The sequence below is a fragment of the Mesocricetus auratus genome, unplaced genomic scaffold, assembly GCF_017639785.1.
Source record: "Mesocricetus auratus isolate SY011 unplaced genomic scaffold, BCM_Maur_2.0 Super-Scaffold_100011, whole genome shotgun sequence".
NCBI lineage: Eukaryota > Metazoa > Chordata > Mammalia > Rodentia > Cricetidae > Mesocricetus > Mesocricetus auratus.
In genome coordinates this window covers 49,252,901-49,274,703 of record NW_024429195.1, presented here as the reverse complement: position 1 = coordinate 49,274,703, position 21,803 = coordinate 49,252,901, and the positions used below count along the sequence as shown (strand labels likewise).

At 44.9% G+C, this 21,803-nt stretch overlaps 1 protein-coding gene across 3 annotated transcripts in view; it reads right to left on the bottom strand.

The window, feature by feature from the left end:
* Srgap1 (SLIT-ROBO Rho GTPase activating protein 1) overlaps window positions 1–21,803 on the bottom strand; it is a 239,315-nt gene that overhangs the window by 119,872 nt on the left and 97,640 nt on the right. For all 3 annotated transcript variants that reach the window (XM_040754798.1, XM_040754797.1, XM_040754799.1), the window contains exons 2-3: window positions 9,968–10,163; window positions 3,821–3,983 (exon numbers count right to left, since the gene is read on the bottom strand). In XM_040754798.1, the coding sequence (XP_040610732.1) occupies window positions 3,821–3,983; window positions 9,968–10,163 (359 nt within the window). The remainder of the gene's footprint in view (window positions 1–3,820; window positions 3,984–9,967; window positions 10,164–21,803) is intronic.

Genomic DNA, 21,803 nt, shown 5'->3' with positions numbered 1-21,803 from the left:
TCTAATAAGAGAATTACTGTTATTTTTAAAAAGATTTTATTTTTAAATTGTGTGTGTGTGTATGTATGCGCATGTAATTTCAGGAGCCTGCAGAGGCCAAAAGAGGGTGTCCAAGTCCCTGTGGCTGGAGTTATGGGGTTTATGAAAGAAGCATCTGGTATGGAAGCTGGGAATCATTCTGAGGTTTGCTGCAAGAATAGTACATGTTCTTAAACACTGAACCATCTCCCCAGTCCTGCATTATTTTAAAATCTCCTTTTGTCTACCATTGCACATTTCACATCAAGTTCATATTGAACAGCTTCTATAAACACTTCTGAGTCAAGTTTATGTAGATACACATCTATGACTGCTCCTCATGTAATTGAGAATTAAGTCTTGCAGTTGCTTCCTACCACTCTGCATGGAATTGGGGATTCCTACAGTCTTCTTGATCATTATGACCCTTTGGGTACAAAAGCATTCCTGCTCCAAACTCCTGATTTGACAACAGTTTGGCTTAAATTTAAGAGGATGCAACTATTGAGTACACAGCCCCTATTCAGATCACCCTATAAGACGACTACTCTGACAAATGAGGACATCTCACACTCTCTCCCAAAGAGGACATGCACTAAAGGACTCTACAGTGCTCACTGTGCTCTCAGTGTCATAGAACACAGGCACGTAGGCCAATATAGCACCACAAGCTGGAGAGCTGGAAACATGGTGACTAAGAAAGAAAACGCCAGATGTGGCAGAGCAGGTCTGTAGTCACAGCACTGGAGAGGCAGAGGGGTGGATCACACCCCCAGACCTAGGAAGACCAAAACAATCACGAAACTTAACAACTCAGAAGTATGCCGGAAACATAAGTCTTGCTTTCCAAGGACATGAGATTGGGACTTCAAAGACAAAGACCTAACTCTCTTTATGATCATAAAGACAAGTGTGTTCTAGCAGAGGTGTCTAGCCTTCTCAAATGTGACATTGTCATTCACAAAGTTCACACCTGAGAACTGCACAATTGAAACACTAAATACATAAAAGCAAAAAAAAAAAAAAGAAAGAAAGAAAAACAAAACAAAACACCACCACCACCACCACCAAAACAAAACAAAACCAAAAATCTCAATGTTTTGTAATGTTGAACAAGCTGGTGACTTTGTTTCGGGCCACATGCGTGGAGTTCTTCACTGTAGGTAGGCTATGAGTTGGACCGGCATGCTAGTAGGCTGACAAAGTTCCTCAGTAAGCCCTGTCCCTGTGGTTGTAATGACTGACCCTTTCCAGCTCAACAGCCATGATTAAGAGGCAGAAGGCTGTTCAAGATGTCCAGAACACTCCCACTAAACAACCAGCATACCAGGAATCCACTGCACATCCAGTAAGTCTTAGAATCTAAATAGGTAATGAATTCTAGTAGCAAACAAGTAGGCGTGTGCATTTCCCAGATTCCTCCTTACAAATTAGGAATTCATTCCCCCAAGTACTGGGAATATTGGTTGTGGGCTGTTGAAACACAACTGATCTCTCCCTGGGAACTGCTCTAGAGAATTCCCTCCCACTAAAGGAGCTGCCTTTCCCAAGAGCACTCCAAGTTCAAGGGTTCCAGACCAAAGCCCAAGGCTCCCCACCTGGATATGAGACAACTCCAGAGGTTCTCCCAGCCCCAGAGCCCACACAGCGTCAGCCTCTCCTTTGCCCAACCTTGCTTTGTTTATTCTCTGGAAGAGTAGACAGACAGCATTCTCTTGAATGATTTGAATGATCTCCCAAGATCACAAAACAAGGAAGCAGAGGAACGGGTGTTCTCACCGAACACACGTGACTGGTTAGCCCTAGTTTCTATCAATTTCATTAAGCCCTTGACCTTGTCACAGGTGGTCCCTCCTTATCTGTTCATCTTTGCTAGCCTCTGTCATCATCACTCATTCTCATCCTATCAACCCAGGCCAGCCCCACAGAGTACCGTATTTTCCAAACACATGTCCCTGCAGGCCACTGAAAATCTCCATGTCTTGGCTTGCCTCATGCAAGTGTTCCCCTTCATTTCCAGGGCTGCTTTTTTGAAGCTCTTCTGGTCCCTTAGGTAAGTGAGGTCCCCATCCTTCAGGCCCCTACAGTGAGCTCTGCATATCTTTAGCTTGGGAATGCTTAATTATTCTAATGAGTTCCTTGCAAGCAGGAGCATGTCTTTTAACTCAGCATTGCCAGCCACACAGCTTACAGATGTTTTGTTCAATGGATGAGTAAATGAGGAGCTGCTCATGTAGGTCCTGGCGGAATCCTTGCCAAAGCCCCCATGCCAGGACAGTGTCTTTTAGAAGCATCCAAATGTGGATTCATTGCAACCTTCCTTCGACCAGTCTCTCTCCATCGTGGCAGCCTGACACACAACATCTGGACGCCACTGCAGATGCTCACGATCCCACAAAACTGTATGAGGTCTCCACAGACTCACGGAGGGGCAGGAAGGGTCCATCACTTTCCTAGCTCAGTGGAAACTAATACATATTTTTAAGCTCTCCTACTTAATATGTGAAGATATTTCTCTACCTAATCTTAGCTTCGACACAGAAAGTCCTTTGTTGGAAACACTTCCTTTTTTCCCTATTTGACACAGCACACAATGACTTACATCTTGCTAAATTTCCATTTCTAGGTCAGAAATGAAACCTAATGTGGCTCCTACATCAAGCACAGACTGCCTGCATGACGCCGTACCCTTATTGTAAGAGGCCCCTTGGAAACACAAATGAACAAGGTGCACCTCCTTCTCTGAAGCTAAAACATTAGGTCTGGATATAAATCTAGGCACGGAACACGATTAATGCCGAGCTGAGAAGGTCTGCAGAGACTCCCGCTCTCCACATAGAAACTGACAGCTGGGCAAGGGGCTGTGTATGTTCTTTGCACAGGAAATGCTCCAATTTTGTTATTGTTCTCAACAAAAATGTCCAAATAACAAAAATATTTGCTGACTACTGACTGAAGCTAATGATGACACGAAGGCTTCAACACCCCCCACCCCCACCCCACCCTGTTTCTTTGTTTTCTATAAATGGAGTCAGGAAGGAGGAAGCTTTTCCAGCACATTAGAAACTGAATTTTCTGGACCCTGTAGAATTTTTCCCCACTTTACTCTCATAGAGGTGGGAATAAGAAGATTGTGGTAACATTTTCCTGGGAGGACAGCACATGCTTTACAAGTCTGGTCATGTGTGACCCGGAAAAGCAGAACCGGAGGCCTTGTTCTGTAAGTGTGGCTCTTCCCTAGGTGTGGAGGTCAGTTCTAAGAACAAATATAAAACTTGTGGCTACTTGAAAAAAAAGGAATAAGATTTTCATTATTTTAACTGAGAGAGAGAGAATAAGTGAGTGTGTGTGTGTGTGTGTGTGTGTGTGTGTGTGTGCATCTGCATATGAATGCATGTGCCCAGGGAGGGCAGAGGCATCAGATCTCCCTAGATCTGGAGTTGTGAACCAAGCTCACATCCTCTGCAAGACTAGTGTGAACTCTTGACTGCTGAGCCATATCTCTCCATCCTGCTTCAGGTACCCATACTTTTGATCATGATTCTGAGGTCAAATATTCTTTTATTGAATATAAATAAGTACATCCAGTAGATAATACTGAATGCATTATGCATATGCACACTCACATGCATACATATGTCATACACACGCACCACACACATACGGAATGAACACATACGCTAGGTTTAACAGTCTGTGTCTTTAGAGTACTCACTGCTCTTCGTTGTCAGGCACCTTCTCAGTGATTTTAAGAAAGGTGGCTAGCAGTAAGCACAGGATGGCAGGGAGATATGGAGTGTACCTTTTTAAACATCCGAGTGGAATCCTCGCTGATCTGCATGAACCGCATAATGACATTGTTCAGATAGATGTCGCTCAGGGTGGCGTGGTCTTTGCTCTCCCTCCTCACTTGGTTCAGGAGTAAGTACCAGCAGTTCACTGGAGACAACAGGTTCTGGTCCTTCCTGAGGGGAAAGGGGGACAGAGGACAGAATTACCGTCATTTCAAAGCAGCCTGGCTCAGCCAAAAGAGGTCACCCATGCAGGTGGAAGGGCCACGCAGACAGGTGCTGCCACTGTTCTTTCTGCTCCGAGCAGTTCCTAGATCGGGACAGGCCGCAGCCTGCAGGAACCCTGCAACCTACTAGGCTTGGAAAGAAACCTTAGATCAAAACCCCCCAGTCCAACCTCCAGACCCTGATCAGGGCCCTGGGAGCCCGACCTAGACAGTGCTTCGGCAGCCCTCAGGGTTAGCACCCCACTAAGGGAAGCACTCCTGTTACATGAGAGTCTATTGGCTACTGTCTCACACACAGACTGGTCTGCCCCGGCTCACAATGCCTCCTTTGAGTGAGCGTCCTAGTGCTGGAATAGAGATTTGGCTAGGCATGCTTTCCCCGGAGCACAGTTATTTATTAATCCCTGGATGTATAGCCTCCAGTCTGCAAAAAGCATTCCCGGGGAATGTGAGCTTTATTGCATTGTCTCAAGGCTCATGAACGGAACCTGGATGCTTGGGGGCTCACGACATGTCACGTGTCCTGCTGAAATCTACAGAACCAGCTCAGATTCATAAATGCTTACTTTAGATGAAACTAAATGAACTGCAAAGCACATAAAACTAGACACATTCAAAGAAAACCTCCATCCCAACACAGTGAACAACCAAAATGCCACTGCTTTAAAAAAATGAGATGCCCTCCCTCCTTGACACCTGTGGTGGGTGAGGGAGTTGACCTGCCCCCATACCCGCTGCAGCGCTTGGGAAAGTTGGCACTGTACCTCGCCTGGCAGCCCAGCAGAGCTGACCTTATTGACGGGGTACAGGTGACCAGCCCCAAGAACATGACTGTGGGTGATACGGCCCTGCCCCTCATCTGCCATATGGTGGTGGGGTTGGGAGAGATGCTCCCCCACCTGTGGCAGGTGGGAAAACTGGCCCTGAGGTCCTTAAGAGTGGGAGGGTTGTCCCTGTCCCTCATAAGCTGTAGCACTCAGAGTGGCCTCTGTGCTTCACCTGGGCAACATAGCACATCTGGCTCTGATGGTCCAGATGTGGCAGAGTCAGCCTGAGGGCCTGGCAGCAGAACTGCCTCCATCCCTGGCTCATTGCAGAGAGAGGTGAACTAGGGAGGGCAATGCAGGAGAACTCACCATGGTAAGGAGGCGGGAGAGCGGGTGGACTGACCAACCCTGCCACTACCCAGGCCTGGAACCAGGGTATGAGTCAGCCCACTCCAACGTCCACCCCATCTGTGCTCTGCTGGAGCACATGAAGGGCCCAGCCTTGCAGACTCAACGCTGCAGGATCTCCACAACACAGGGCAACAATAGGAAAGCCAAGAGGAGTCCCAGTGAGGGCCCAGCATTGACAGTGTAGCAGAAGCCAGAGGCCTCAAACCAGACCAACGACTCTTTGCAATGAACACTTGCAAGTGAAGACATATGGACAAAATGGTATACTGTGTGACTCACTGTGCCACACTACAGCTTCCATGACAAGATTTTTCCTTTTCCCCCTTCTCTTTTCTTCCTCTTAAATTTTATTTTATTTATTTTCAGGGGGAGGGGGTGTTGCAATGGCAGAGGGTGGATAAGAAGGCATGGGGTAAATGAATTGGGATCGAGATGCATGGTGTCAAAGACTATAAATGCAAAGAAGTTTAAAAAATTAGAAGTACAATTTGTTTTTGATCACAAAAACTAACCATGAAATGGCCAAATGGCAGTGTTTCTCCTAACCCAGGCCCAAAAGTGCCATGTCGTCAGATGTGGGTCTTATTAGTTTTTCTTTTTAAAGTTGTGTATGTACGTGAAAGGGAAGGAATGGGGGTGGTGGAGGAGGACGGCACACGAGGCTAGGCACAGATGTAGAGGTCCAAGCCAACCGCCGATGTGACCTCGCCTTCCAAAGTGTGCGCCTGGCTACCGGCCTTTGAACTTTTTAGGATTCTCTCATCTTCTCACGAGAGTGAAGGGATGACAGACACATGCGTGCTGATTTGTCTGTCTTCTATACATGTTCTGGGATCAGAATACAGGCTTTTAGGCTTGCACGATAGGCACTCTCCTCACTGAGCCATCTTTCCAGCAAGACATAATATTGTATCATTCATCAACATCTATGACTGAACATGAAGCTGGGGAAAGGAAGAAAGTCACGTCTTTCTACCACTAGGTTTCTCAGATCCCACATTTAAAATTGCATTGAATCCAGGAACCTGAGGCAGGAGGATCAAGAGTTTAAGGCTGGGCTGGGTACAAAACAATGCCTTAGAATGAGATCCTGTCTTAGAAACAAAGAAAATATCCACAGCTCCCAAAACACCTAAATTGAGTTACAATCTCTGTCTAAAAGACAAAGAAAACAGTAACAGAAGCAGACATGGGCCCAGGAAGAAATCTCCATGCACACTGGGATTCTAGCTCTGGCCTGTGATGTTTCTCTTAGAACCACCCAGAAGGAATGGCGAGCCCATGGCAGGTGAGTGTGGCCTTTCTCTTGACATCCTCTGTCTAGTCAGCCCCAGAGGCAAGTGCCACTTTGCTCATTTGAAGTATGCGCATCCTTTATCCTGAAGTAGCTAATAAATTCCTTGAGACTATTTCATACATCTTTGTATCCTCCGTGCGCACCCAGATGGAAACATTACGAAATAGAATTTTATTGATCGAATAAGCAAACACATTATTATGATTGCCTTATTATTAGTGTCAATCACAGTATTGGTAATAATATAATAATAGTAGCTATCATTTACTGACTGAGAAATAGTAGGCAGGTTGAGACTGGGGGCCTTCAAGCTAGGTTTGGGGAGGTACAGGCAGGCAACCCTGGCAACTTGGAAGGCTGAGGCAGAAGGATGACAAATTTGAGGCCAGCCTAGACAACTTAGGGAGACCCTGACTCAAATTTGCATAAATGTTAATGAAAGATTGTGGGTTCTCACTCAAGGCTCTAACCTCTGCTCCCACGCCCTATCAGAGTGCTGTGGGTTAACCTCTCTGTACTTCAGTTACTTTGTACAATGAAAATGAATTGGTCTGTTTAAATGCTAGCACCCATCACGACTCGGGCACACAGTACGTGTTGCATATAGAACGTTAGCTATTTTGTCTAAGAGGCTGTTCTGATTGAGATCTGACATTAACTCCTTACAACAGTCACTCGCTGTGCCCTGACTGCCAACAAGAGAACTAAAGCTTACCAAGGATTTGATAAGGGCCAAAGGGAAGCCAGCGTTGAGTCTTTGTGTGGGGGGTTGATGGGCCCTGGCTCTTGGCATCTGCAGTAGCAACTTGAGCCTAAGGACCCCCAAAAAGCCAGGCTCCAAAGTCTAGCTTCAATGGGTGTGAACATGACTGTGCTAAAGACTTATTTGTCTGGAAAAAAAAAAAGACAAGGAATTCTGCACACACGTGCCCAAGCCAGCCACCAGTCACAGCAAGGACTTTGCCCTGTCTGTCAACGCCACTTATGGTCATGAGCTCTCGCACCTCCTGTTAGAGAAAGCAAAGCTCAGAGAAGATATGTAGAGACACAGTCACCTAGTAGTTGTCATTCAAGACCCAGGTCTGGCTGATTGTTAGTAGAGCAGCGTTCTAAGCTTTGGATCCGTTTCCTCTCCAGCTCTACATTCCATAAAAAGAAACTCTCAAGCCAAAGGCAGTTTGAAGCTGCATGCATAGATATTAATTCCATCTATCTATTTGGTGGTGCACAACATTCCGGTGAGCGGCAGGGGACAACTTTCTCTCGTTTATTCTCTTTCCACCGTGTCAGTGGTGGCAACTGAACTCGGGTCTCTGCCTGCCGTAAGCCGTCTTGCTAAACTGGCTACCCTTCTTTTAATCACAGTTCACTTCAAGATCACGGAGAAGAAAGAGGCTGGGTTCTCAGCAGCACCCCAGACCCAAAGGAGTGGGCCGGGTGGTCTCTTTGCTGCCCTTGTTTAGGAGGGTAGCCAGTCTTTCTCTGTCACTGGGGTGGGTTACCCTCTGGGACTGGAGGACAATGAGGCGAGGTTGACAGTGGAAACCCTCTATTCCAAATCTTCATCTTGTGTAGACCTCGTCACCAGCAGCTCTTCTGCAGAGTTAAGGGCTGGGTACCTTTGCACAATAACGTAGACCTTCCTTTCCCTCTCCTTTTCTTCCTTCTGTCTTTCCTTCCCTTCCCTTCCCAACCATGGAAACATCCCTTGACTTCCTATGACTCCAGGTGTACACTTATAAGTGCATCAATTATATTCTAACCATCACTTCAGGGAGTTTTACGGCAAAGGTGTTTTTCAGATTTCCTGGCCCACTGTACTTTCTGAAACAAAAGCCATGATACTTTTTTAATATCTCCCCAACTGGGCATTCCCTTCTCCCTCTAGGTGGCTATATTATAAGGCCACACACCATGAGAGACCCTTGGTGTTCTTCCTTCTCTGATATCCTCCTGCAGCCCACAACCTTACCTGTCACTGAAATGCAAGTGTGGGCAGTTCAACTTAAAACACTGTAAAGATTCCTATGTCTGCAGGACACAGCCCATACAGATGTGTAAGAATCTGTGCTGTGCCCCAGTTAATGCCTGTGACCACCCTGTCGTCCAATTACGGCATACTCCCAAAGGACTACTATTTTGCAGACCTGGCCTAGAGCCCTTTCCTTCTGGTCTTTTGCCTACAAGGTTCCCTCCTTCAGTCCCCCTTTCTGGTCAGCTAGTCATTAAGTGTCCACTCACGTATCACTCTCCTTGTTGCCAGGGAGATGGCTCCGGTGGTAGTGTTTGCCTTGTAAGCTTTAGGATGAGAATTTGAGCCACAGACCCCAGCCCCAACACCGAGGAGGCAGAGACAGGCAGGTGAACGGTGTGTTAACACCCAGGAAATGATACCCTAGGGTGTTCTCTGGCCTCTATAACAGGTACACACTGTGCACCGCTACACACGCATGCATTGCCATACATGCATTTGAGAGCACGCGCCTCTCTCTCTGTCTGTCTGTCTGTCTGTCTGTCTGTCTGTCTCTCCCCCCCCCTCTCTCTCACACACACACACACACTCTGACCACTCTTCCAGGACCTTCTTTCTTGACTTCCATTACAGAACATGCTTCAGCCCTGTCTGTCAACAGAACCCTGTGCTTGCCCTGTTGGTACACTTACGTTACGATTACCAGCCTGTCTCTCTGACCCTGGGATTTAAATTATAAAGTGAATTTCATGACCAGAATAACCTGTGTGTTCTTTTGAATTACTACAAACATGTTAAGTGGAGGTGGGGCATGCTCCCCATGGACACTAAACCCAAGCAAAAGTTACTGCTAATGCTCATATAAAAATTGCTAGAGTGGTACAGGTTATAATCCTGGCACTTGGCAGGCAGACTGTCGTCATAGGTTCTAGGCTAGCCTGGGCTATGAGACCTGGTCTCAAAAAAATGGAAAGAAAAACAAACAACTCACTACAGAAATCTTGAGGCCTTTGCTGACAGCAGCTCTTTAAACCCACCCTTTCAAATGTCTACCTATGGCTAATAGCAGCTTCTCGGTAGCTGGGAGTTTTATAAACACTGATGTAAAATATAAAGTTACGTCTATGCAGTTTAAGTGGGGAGGGAGGAAGGTTGCTAGATTTATGGGGACATGTCCACCAAAAGCTTCAAAGGAAATGTCCAGCACTGTGGAGGTTTGGAGAAAAGGTGGGGTGCCCAATCGCCTTGGAAAAGAGACTCTGAATCAAGTCTCTCTCTCTCTTCCTGCCCCCCTCCATGCTTCCTTCCCTCCCCCTTCTCTCCTCCCCCACTCCCAGGTATTGAACTTATGGTTCAAGTATTCGCTCCTCCCTTTCTTGTCTCTCTCCCCCCTCCTATCCCAGGTATTGAATCTGTGACCTCATGCATGCCAGGCAATCGCTCAGTCCCCAGAGCTATGGCCATAGCTGAAACCAGCTTCTTACTTGAACTGCTGGTGATCCTTAGTGCTTCTTGTTTTGGCCATGAACCTTTCCGCCAACTTCTCCAGGTTCCGGGAATATTCTGTCTCAATTTCAGCTTTTTTCCGGAAGAAATCTTGCAGGTCCTGGAGTAGCTGGACTCGCATCTCTGTCTGCTGCTCGAGGCATTTTTGTTGCTCAACCAGTTGAGCTCGGATTTCTAAGGAAAAGATAAGAATGCACTTGATGACATCATGAAAACGACCAAGGCCAGCTGACAGGCAAGGCATGAAGAGTGACTCCTAGCTTACGGCCTCTGCCAGAGTCCTTGTATATTACATATGTTCATTCATTATAATTATGTGTATGAAAGGAATATGGGAACATACTTAAGCCACAGCAGATGCGGGGACCAGAAGACAATCTGTGGGAGTTGGTTCCATCCCTCTACCATGTGTACGTCCAGAGCTTAAACTCAGATCATCAGTTCAGTGGCAAGCACCTTTACTCAGTGACCCATCTCACTGGCCCTTGGTTGTTTAATTTCAAAAACATCTGTTGGCCTTTTTTTTTTAATGAAACGAGATCCAGGGGAAATGTAGCAAATTTGAATAGAAATATGTCTCACACTTGTAATACCACAAACACGCATTGAGTCACGAGGGGAATTACAACTTTTCAGGTAATTCCAAAGGTTGGGGTGCTGGGATGCTACTGACATCTGAGTGTACCATAAACTTTTCAGTGGCCTTTTACCTTAACTATCCCTTTTGAGCTTGAGTAGAAAAGAAATGGGTGTCATCTTCCAGACATTGGAGCTGACACATTTGTCAGCTGGTACATACAGAGACTGACATCTGGCAATTCTTATTTAGCATTCATTCCTCATTTGTAAAACACTTAACTTCAGGGTTTATAGGAATGCCGGACCTAAAATTAACTTCTTTCTATCTTCAAATAATCCATTCACAAAGGCAACCCTCGGACTCCAACTTATCATATAACACCAAAGCTATTATCCCAGCATTCACCTTGTACACACTATTGAAACCAATGCCTTTACTGACACCCAATCGTTTTGCCATTTTACTATGTTAGGAACTCAAGGGATGTGCATCTATGGATTCAGGAAAAGCACAAAGCAAACACTATGGATGCAAAATGAGTTATAAGCTGTCACTGCGGAGAAATCAGTGCTCTGGCAAACAGGTCATACCAAGCACACACTGCGGACCGACTTTGGTTCTAAGATCTGTGGCTAACTTCCAAAGACAAGAATAGTATTCCTGGAGGAGGACATCTGCATCTCTCCATCCCCAGTGTCCACACCTTTGCCCTAAAAGAGGGTAGTAACTAATTCAGCGGAGACAGAGGAATCCTATCCCAAGAGCACATTCTTCATTTCTTTGTAGGATCCCTTCTAGATAGAGCTGATGGCAGATACTCAGGAATTCACAGGGATTTGATCCTGCTAGTTAAACTCATCAGTAGGCTGGTGGTTACAGTGTGGGTGCAGAGAAGGCAAGTCAGGAAATTTGCTGACTTTACTAATGCTGAATTACCACTATTTTTGTTAGTATCACCTTCCCAGTTGGTAAGTGGGACTTCCCCGGAGCCCCGTCTCTGCTCTGTGAGTCTGATGCATGGAGTATGTCCTGCCATCTTACCACCCATCTATTAGTTCTGAGCAATTGTCCTATTTCCCCAGCGATACCTTGGCAGAGGGGCTCAGTGCTCTGCCCTGGGGTCTGCTATGGTCCAGGCTGTGTTGGGCGGGGGTGGGGGGGAGTGGGTGACTCGGCAAAGGTAGGGAGTCACACTCATGCTCGCTCTGTGTTAAGGGATGGTCCTCCTAGCCTCTCAGGAGTGTGGTGGTTGCTGGAGAGAACACGTCACCAACAGGCTTTTAACCACAAGGGAGGACATCTGCTTCACAGTCAAAGAAAGCGGTTTCCAATACAGTGTTACAACCAGCATGGCTGCCAAAAGTTTTCTCCTAAAAATACGGAGCTATTTTTGTTTCATGAAGAGGAGGAAGAAAAAAAAAATCAAGGACGGGGGTATTTTTCATTCAGGAATTCCAGTAAATCTTCTGAGATGAAGTGATTTTTAGCAAATCCCGCTGTGCTAAGAGAAAATGAATCCATCATCTGAGGTCCTCCCCACCAGCCGCTTCCTCTCACCTTGGTATCCAATAGGAAATAAGAGTGGCTCTGCTACAAATCTTATCAAAGCTACTCATCGATTGCATGGGCTTTCTTCAACTGGGTATAAATAATTAAAACTCCTAGAAAACCCGTGGGCCTTTCGTTCCGCATCAAGGACTGCAAGTCCTTCCCTAACCCCAGATTCCTGGGCAGTCCATTAGAGCCCCTCCCAGCAGCTCTCCCGGGCCAGTCTTGATGGGGCTTTTTACTTTCAGACTCAAGGTTCATTTTAATTTAGCTGAGCACATCACTACTGAGCCTGCATCTTATGTTAGGCAGAGTCCCAGGCTCTGGGGACACAGTTTTGCTGTGACAATCTTTTCATATACTATGCGCTCATTGGTTAATAAAGACTGATTGGCCAATAGCCAGGCACAAAGCACAGGAGGGGTGATCAAACTGAGGATAGAAGGGAGAAAGAAGGGCAGAGTCAGAGAGCCGAGAGTAGACGTGGAAAAACAAGATGAACGCGCCATGCTAATAAAGTACCGCCATGTGGCAGAGTGTAAATAAGGAATATGGGTTAATTTAAAATGTAGGAGCTAGTTAGTAATAAGCCTGAGCTATTGGCTGAGCCTTTACAATTAATATAAGGTTCTGCATGGTAATTTGAAAGCAGCTTCCCAGACTGGAAAACTCCGCCTAAACAGCTTTGTGCTCAGCTTCTTCTGGAATGACACACAAACCTTAGACTACTGACATCAGTTCATAACAAAGAGAAGATTTGGAAGGAGGAGTATGAACTACAAGAGTAGGAAGACAACGATGTCCCAAATATCAAAGGAGATGACAAGACACACAGCACAAAGTAAACAGCGACAGGATTTGTAAATAGCTTACACAAAAGAACCCTTCTTACTCAATAAAACAAAAAAAATACAACAGCTGGGCGGTGGTGGCGCACGCCTTTAATCCCAGCACTCAGGAGGCAGACGGATCCCTGTGAGTTCGAGACCAAGCCTGGTCTACCGAGTGAGTTCCAGGACAGGCTCCAAAACAATACAGAGAAACCATGTCTTGTAAAAAAAAAAAAAAAAGAACATGGGCGAAGGATCTTAGTTGATGTTCTACACAAGATGATGAGGAAGTGGGTCAACGGACTATTAAAAGTTGCTGAATATCATCAGCTACCAGGAGACGAAAATCAAAAGCAGAATGGACACACTGACACCCATGGACGGAACTCTAACAATGACAGCAATACAAGTTGGAGAAGAGACATGGAAACTAGAACCTTTATACACTGCTGCCAGCAATCTTAAAATTTTCCGTCACACTGGAGAACATCCTGGCACTTTCTTGAAATGTTAAATAGAGTCAGCATGTCCCCTTCTGGACACACGCAATTATAAATGAAAATACATTTCTGTACCAAACCATGTACATGAGTGTGAATGGCAGTATCATTAGTAAAGGTGAAACGTGAAGATAAACCAAAAGTCTGTCAATCCCTGCACTGATAAAGCGTTGGCACGGCTCTACAACAGAATATTGTCTGACAATTAAAATGAATGGGGAGCTGGCTCATGTTATGGTGAACCTTCGAAACATAAACTTACATCTGCTCCGCTGGCAGAGGGCTTGTCTATCCTTTAGATGACCTGGATCTGGCTTCTAGAACTACACACAATGAGAGTTGTGTCACACACACATTATCCCCGCCCTTGGGAAGCAGCGGCAGGGGGACCAGGAGGTCAAGATCATCCTCAGCCACATGGCAAGTTTGAAGCCAGTCTGGATTACTGGAGGCCCATAATTTGAAAGCTTACTGTCCAAGCTACTCTCACGGGACCATACAATCTGTAGTTCCGTTCATGTCTAAGTGTGCAGGACAGACTCATTCACAGAGGCGGAAGGTGGGTGAGTTTTGCTTGGGTCTGGGAGAGTGGGAGGGTCTCAGGAAGTGGCTGCTGTTGAGGTAAGGACTTCTTTTGGGGGATGATGAAAAGGATCCAGCAGAGGGCTTGATTCATCAGATAGTTGTGAAATTCTGAATGGACTAAAACCTCCAAGTTAGTAAACAGCATACGCAACTTATATCTCAAAACCAGCTGTGGCATTTTTAAGAGACAGACGCATCACAGTCCTGAGAATTTCAGTTGATATGAATGCTTTACCTAACCAGGCTTCTGGAAGGATTTATTACCAGGACTCCCAAACACTACTGCAAAACACAGCAGAAAAACGTAAAAAGGTGGTGTCTCTGCACAGGTTCTGCTGGCCACCATTTAAAAGTCTAGGCCAGGACATGTTAAATAATCATAATGGATGCTTTTAGTACAGTCTTACCTCTTGTTATTTTAAAGATTTATTTTTAATTATGTTCCCTCCGCTCCCTCCCCATCTGTGTGTGTGTACACGCTCGTGTGTGTGTGTGTGTGTGTGTGTGTGTGTGTGTGTGTGCAGGTATGTGCATGTGGGTGCAGGTACAAGTGGAAGCCAGAGGCGCTGTACCGCCTTGGAGCTAGAGTTACAGGTAAACCACCCAAAGTAGATACTGAGAAATGAACTCAGGTCCTCTGAAGAGCAGTATGTGCTCTTAATCACCAAGCTGTCTCTCTAGCCCCTCCAGGTTTTGGCTGCTCTTTTGTTTTCAGTCAGGATCTTAGTATACATCCCTGGATGTCCTGAAACTCACTACGTAGACCAGGATAGCTTTGAATCCACTGTCTCTGTCTACCACCACAGCAGGCAGCCTGCTTTTTGTTTTGTTTAGTTTTTTCTTGGTAGAAGATATATTCATTATGTATTAATATTCATTTCATAATAGCTAAAATTTAAATCAACCTACATTTTTTCCTAATTTTATTTAAATTAGAAATAAGATTGTTTTACATGTCAATCCCAGTTCCCTCTTCTACCTCTGCCCCCTATTAACTCTCTATCCCATCCCCTTTCTGCTCCCCAGGGAGGGTGAGGCCTTCCATGGGGATCTTCAAAGTCTGTCATATCCTTTGGAGCAGTGCTTAGGCCCTCCCCCATGTGTCTAGGCTGTGGAATGGGCTCCCAAAGTCCATTTGTATACTGAGGATAAATATTGATCTACTACCAGAGGCCCAATAGACAGCCTGTCATTTTTTTAAATGACTGCTATTCATTTCTTTTCTGAGCAGCAAACAAAATGGAGAGACATCAATAGTTCAATAAGTACAATGCACAAGGCTTTCCAACCACAGCAACCGACGTGAGAAAAAAGGAAAAAATACAAGAGCTAGTTCCTCAAAGTTATAAAAGTCTGCTAACACCAAATTAAATTATATTACCCTGAAATAGAATAAATGGAGGAATGTCTTACTATTATTGCTTTGACAATGGGAAGTCCTAACTCTTAAAATAAACCTCTGTGGCAAATGGTAGGTACAACATGGAAACATTGATGCGCTCTTGGCTCTGTGTGTTATTAAGTGAGGAGGGCTCTGGTGTAAGCAGAAGGACTGGGGGAAGGGTACTTCCGTCATCTGTCAAATGATGTAATACAGTAAAGCACCTGGATCACCTCAATTATTTCCTCTGTCTCATGTGCTCAGGTTTCCCTCATATCAGGAGTTTATATTCTGTTAGAATGAGTTAGTGCCTTCACTCAAAGTAAATAAGGCAATGACCCAGATGACACGCAGCCTCTTGTCTCTCTCTCTCTCTCTCTCTCTCTCTCTCTCTCTCTCTCTCTCTCTCTCTCTCTCTCTCTCTCTCTCTCTCTCACACACACACACACACACACGCACACTCACATGTGCGTATGTGTGTGCGTGAAAAGGCAATAATGTTTATTGATCATTTCCTTGTACCATATTCTGTAGAGGTTCTGAATAACACAGTGGAAGCCATGGACCCTTAGGGAAGAGGCATGGGCAACGCAGATGGCAAGGCCTGGTGACCCTCATGGCCTAGAGGGTAGGAACGACGGGAACACCGAGAAAGTGGAGGGGGCACTGTGGGACCAAGAGGCACAACTAAGGAGGAAGTCCTGGGTCGGACTCACCATGATGGGAAAGAAGTATTCTAGGGGGAGGGAGGAGGGAGATAAGGGGTTCCACACTGCACCTCACCCCTTGCAATTGAACCCTGAGGGCTCACACGTGTAGTCATGAGCTAGGCCAGAACAGACTGAAGGAGGGCTCCAAGGACTAAGGTTTTGTTAATATTTCACAGGCTGTTTTCCCAAACCAGGCTGATGACAGGGAACAATACCCAGGCTTGGTCTTATTGGTCTAGTTGGACACAGAATGGGAGGGGGGAGCTTCAGGGGGAGACTCACAGTACGTGCTTCAGCTAAATCTTTTCACCAAGTGTCCTAGTTGGGTTTCTGTTGCTGTGATCAAACCCTGACCAAGAAAAATTTGGGGGAGGTAAAAGTCCATCACTGATGGAAGCCAGTGCAGAAACCCAAGGTCTGCAGACAGGACCTGAAGCAGAGGATGATGGGATGCTGCTTCCTGGCTTGCTCATCTTGCTTTCTTATACAACCCAGCCTTCCCCCTCCCCATGGGTGGCATTGCACAGAAAGAGTTGGGCCCTCCCACATGAATCACGGATCAAGAAAATTCCCCATGTGCATCCCCATGGAAGAGTGTGATGGGGACAATTCCTCCACAGGCATCCCTCTGCCCTGCTGACTCTAGCTTGTGTCAAGTTGAGAAAAACTAATACACACACCTGGAGACTTTGAGAAGCTCCACTGAGAGGAAATGAAACAATTCTGAGCAAGGACGATAGAGAATCAGATTTGCATTCCAAAAAATGGTGTAAGTAAGCAAATACATGAAATGCTAAGTGTCCTACACCTCACAGAATAATTTCATTTGTAAGTTTATAGCCCTCCTTCCAATGATTAGTGGCCAAAATGAACTACTACCAACAACAAAATAAGATAATATATACATACACACACACACACACACATACACATATATGTATGGATACACACACACACACACCCTCTACAGAGGGAAAGGCAACAGCAACAACAACAAAATTCTGTAATAAAAAAAACTGCAGAATAACAAAACAACAGAACTCTTGCATAAACGGTGTTCATATTTTCCCCTAAGCCTCCCATTAGCTTAGTTATTTATGAATCATTTCCTTCTGCCTTCTGGTATAGAACTAATGATTACTATATTTCCATTTAATTTCTTATAGAGAATGGAAATTGATTTTAAGTTACATTGTAGAGAAATCCAAGGAGCTGTTCAAATCACGATGTGGCCATCAATCACACAGAACACTTGAAAGATGCCTAGATTCCCAAACCTGTTTTCTGGTTTTAGAGACAGGGTTTCATGTAGCCCAGGCTGCCTGGCTCCAAAGTCACTAAGAGGCTGGCCTTGAACTCCTGATCTTCAGTCTTCTCTACCTTGTAAGTGATGGGATTAAAGATACAGATTCCAAAATCTTAATGTGATAAAAGAAAAACAACCCAATAATTGACATATGAGTGTTAAAATTATAAATGAGACATACCATGTCTTGGAAATATGAAACCAGTTTCATCTATTCACTCATCCTTTAATCTTTCAGGTGTTATTAAAATACTATTAAAAATAAAATGTAACTACTAAAACCATGAAAATTACCAACCTGTAATTACCATCTAAGAAACAGTGCTCCTCTAAGACCTCAGGAAACTGGAGGTTAGCTTTCTCATGAGTGGATCTAGACCGCCCATCAAGAGTGGATGAAGAGAACAGGCTTGGTCAGAAGATGAGGCTTAGGCATGAGTCAAGAAGAGAGCACACTTAGAAGTGTGGCATCGAAGGAGCAATAATCACCATAGAACTCGTTTTCTCAACTGCAAAGTGACCACTAGCTTGTCAGTCTCCTTCCACTAGGAGTGGAAGACTGAAATGTGTAACATAGGAAAATGCTACCGTACCCTATGGAGTGCTCTGTGAGACAGCTTCTCCATCACTGTGATGAAGACCCTCTGAAGACCAACATCAGAGAAAGGGCCTCTCTTGGCTCATGGTTTTGAGATTTCAATCTGTGTTCTCCCAGCCTGCTGCCATGGGCTTGGGCCAAGGCAGAACATCACAGTGGAGATTGTGCTATGGTGCAAAGCTATTCACTTTGCAGTGTCAGGAAGCAGAGAGCCTGCACAGAAAGGACCAGGGACAAGACATGCTAGGAAAGGCACACTCCTGTGTGATCGATGTCCTGCAACTGGGTCTTACTTCTCACAGCCCATTCAAGGACGACTTCAGCAGGAGGTTAATTGATGATGTTAGGACCCTTTTGATCCAATCAACTCTCAATAGCAACACTAGCTGAGGGACCAAGCTCTCAACACATGAACCTTGTGGGGGAAACATCTCACGTCTAACCCTTAACAAGCCAATTATTAAATGGGTCATGCAAAAAGAAAAGGCTAACCAAGAATGGATGGTGTGGATAGTATAAGCTGAGATTACTGAAAAGAAACTATCACTAGCCAAATGGAGCCACCATCCATGGAGCCTTCAGAGAGCTTGGTCCTGTTCTGCCTCTAAAATATGGGTAGGATTAAAAGGTTGTGCAGAATTGAGCAATGTAGATACAGTTTTTAAATACACTCAAATTACTGCTGATAGCCTGGCCTTGGGGTAGGGTTTCAGGAAAAGATTCTATAATATGTGGACCATAAATAGCTTTCCAGGTTGCTGCCACTATATATGACTCCCTGTAGTCCTCTTCTGCCTTAGAATTGTATCAGTAATAGCTTAAGCAAGCTAAATAATACAAAAGATCTCTATGGAGTAAAATTGCTTCTACTCCATGCTCAAAACCAAAGTCTTATCTTAGAAGTACAGAGATGCTTAACATATTTAGGAACTCCGATTTAGGAGAGATCCCTTTTAGGGTCATATGGAAAAACATAATGCAGTAAAAGCTTCCTACAATATATACACATATGAAAGCAAGCTAAATGAAGTCACCAAATAGCCAGGGAGACAGAGGCCCAACAGGACATTCCACATCACTAAATGAAGCTTCTAGTGCTAGGAATGGGTTACATCTAATTGAAGGCTACTGGTGGCTCTCCACAAACTGATGGTAGGACCATATTGCTAAAGACAACACCTACACAACCCACTGAACCTAGAGAAGCCATGCCCACCTAGAGCCTTTTCCCTACTGATTAGTATTCATGGTGTTGAGACGTACTCTGTGCACTACCAAGGAAGAAAGGTCAACACCAACCCTTCAGTGTCTAAGAGTTATCAGTCTGAGAGATGTGCCCGTGCAGTAGTGACACAGAGCGTGAGGGAGGAACCAGCCACTGTCTGATTTGAGTAAGGCCCATGCCATGAGATGGAGCCCATATCTACCAAAGCTTGGGTAACCAAGCATCTCAGACTAGATAGCCCACAGACCTAGGGGAAAAACAAATACCACCATAAAGGAATGTAGCCAAAAAGATAAAAAGATAAAAAAAGAGTCCTAGTGACATTCTGATATATTTGTAATTCTGTGGCTTTCTCGGCTGTCATAGAGGAATGTCCTCCTGCAGCAGATGGTTGGATGGAGGAATGTCCTTCTGTATGTATGTTTCTTGTATTGGTTGATGAATAAAACACTGTTTGGGCAATGAGGCAGAAACATAGGCGGAACTAGGAGACAAGGAGAATTATGGGAAAGGTAGGCAGAGGGAACCCACCCGAGTAGATGCCATGTAGCCTGCCAAAAGAGTAACAGGTCTGAGCAATCTCCAGTAAGCCAAGACCACATGGAAATACATAGAAATAGAAATGGGTTAATAATTAAGACAGAGCTAGCCAGTAAGAAGCCTAACTATTGGCCAGCAGTTTTATAATTAATATAGTGTCTCTGTAAGTTTATTTGGGGCTGAGAAAGGCAGCAGGACCTGGAGGGACAAAGAAAGCCACCAGCAACAGATAGTAACAAATACAGAGACCCACACCCAGACAATATGCAGAGAGAGAGAGAGAGGCCTAAAAGGGATGTCTCCATCAAATCCCTCCTTCTCAGGGCTCAGTGAAATCTGTGGGAGAGGAGGTGGAAAGAGTGTAAGAGCCAGAGGGGCTGGAGGACACTGAGGGATCAAGGTCTTTTAGATACATAAGGGTCGACGCACATATGAACTCACAGAGACCGAGGCAGAGAGGCAGAGTGCACAGGGTCACACCAGATGGGGTCCTAGAGCTGAAGAGAGAAGTGGACACATGCCCCCATCCCTAACACACAAGCTATCCCCAGTAGAAAACGGCTTGCAAATGAAAACCTAGTTTTGTCCAAGGAAGTCTCGCTGGGGAAACAAACCACTCTTAAGGGTAGGTCCCATACCCAGTAGTAGAAAGCCAACACAAAATGAACTCAAGGGCATCTTTGGATGAGATTATGTCAGGGTGTGTGTATATATACATATAAACTTTATAGGTCCTTTGTGTATGTGTTATGGCTTCTAGTTTTGTTTTGCTTTCTAACAGAATTCCTGTGCATGTGAACATGTTTGTCTCCTTATCTATATGGGTTTCTTGTCCATCTGTGCCCCCCCCCACATTTGGCTCCTTTTCTTATTCTGATAAGAATACTCCTTATAAGCCTGTTTGTTTTCTAAGGAGAGACAGACAGGGGTATGGGTTGGATGGAAGCAGAAGTGGGGAGGAACTGAGAGGGGTAGAGAAAGGGGAAACCATGCTTGGAGTATAGTGTATGAAAACAGAAATCTACTTTCAATAAAAGAAACAACAAAGAAGGAAACAACAGAGAACCCTCTTTTGAATTACATATATTAAGGAGCTGTGCCCTCCTGGAGTTTTATTCTTGTGACTCCTGACCAAGAAGGAGGTCTTCAGCTTTTCCCATCTTCATCATCTACCTTGATGTGAAGCTATGTCAGCCTCGGTATTACTAAGCAACAGTTTGATAGCTTTTGAAAGTCAAATATATTTTGGCCTATTAACATTTTCAAAAGAATGCATGAAAAGTGAATTTGCATTTTTTATTCAAATGCTGTCCAGGATAAAAGGCAATAAATCCGGGTAATCGATGACTGTAGTTTAACTACTTCCCAGCAAAAGGCAGTTGAAAGAATGAGGGCTAAATGGTCCACGATGGGGCTGTTACTGAGAATGAGAAAGAGGCAGAGTGTCATTAACTTCCTCATAATTAAGCAAGGACACTTAAGACCTGATTAGTAGATCGATTTTCATGACCAGAAAAAGAACGCGTGTGGAAATCATTGATCTAAAGAGAATACTGAGATTCCCATTTCCCAGTGACACCCCCTAAACACTGGAAATAACTCAAGACAGAGTCTTGTGGAGCACCAGCAAGAGCTCACATGTAGCTTTCTCTACAGATGTCTTAGGAATGGAGAGACTTACAACTAGTTTAAGGCCTTTGTACTGAATTAATTGCACAATGAAGTTTTCCCACATGAAAGCTGTTTTCCTTATGATAGCAATTAGGATTTTAGAGTGTCCACTAGAAAGCAAGTTAAGCTCCCAGGCAAATCAGTATTTGCATCTACAAGGAGATAGTTACTTCCTCCTGTGACCTGGGCCCTGAGATGTGTTCTTAAGAAGCTTACCTCATTTTCTTCTGCCAGCATCCTACCATGTGGTGCACTGTTGCGGGTGACGATATTGAAGGACGAGTATTTTGTTTAAAGTCAGATAACTAGCAATTATCAGAGCTTAGATTTCCATTCAAGT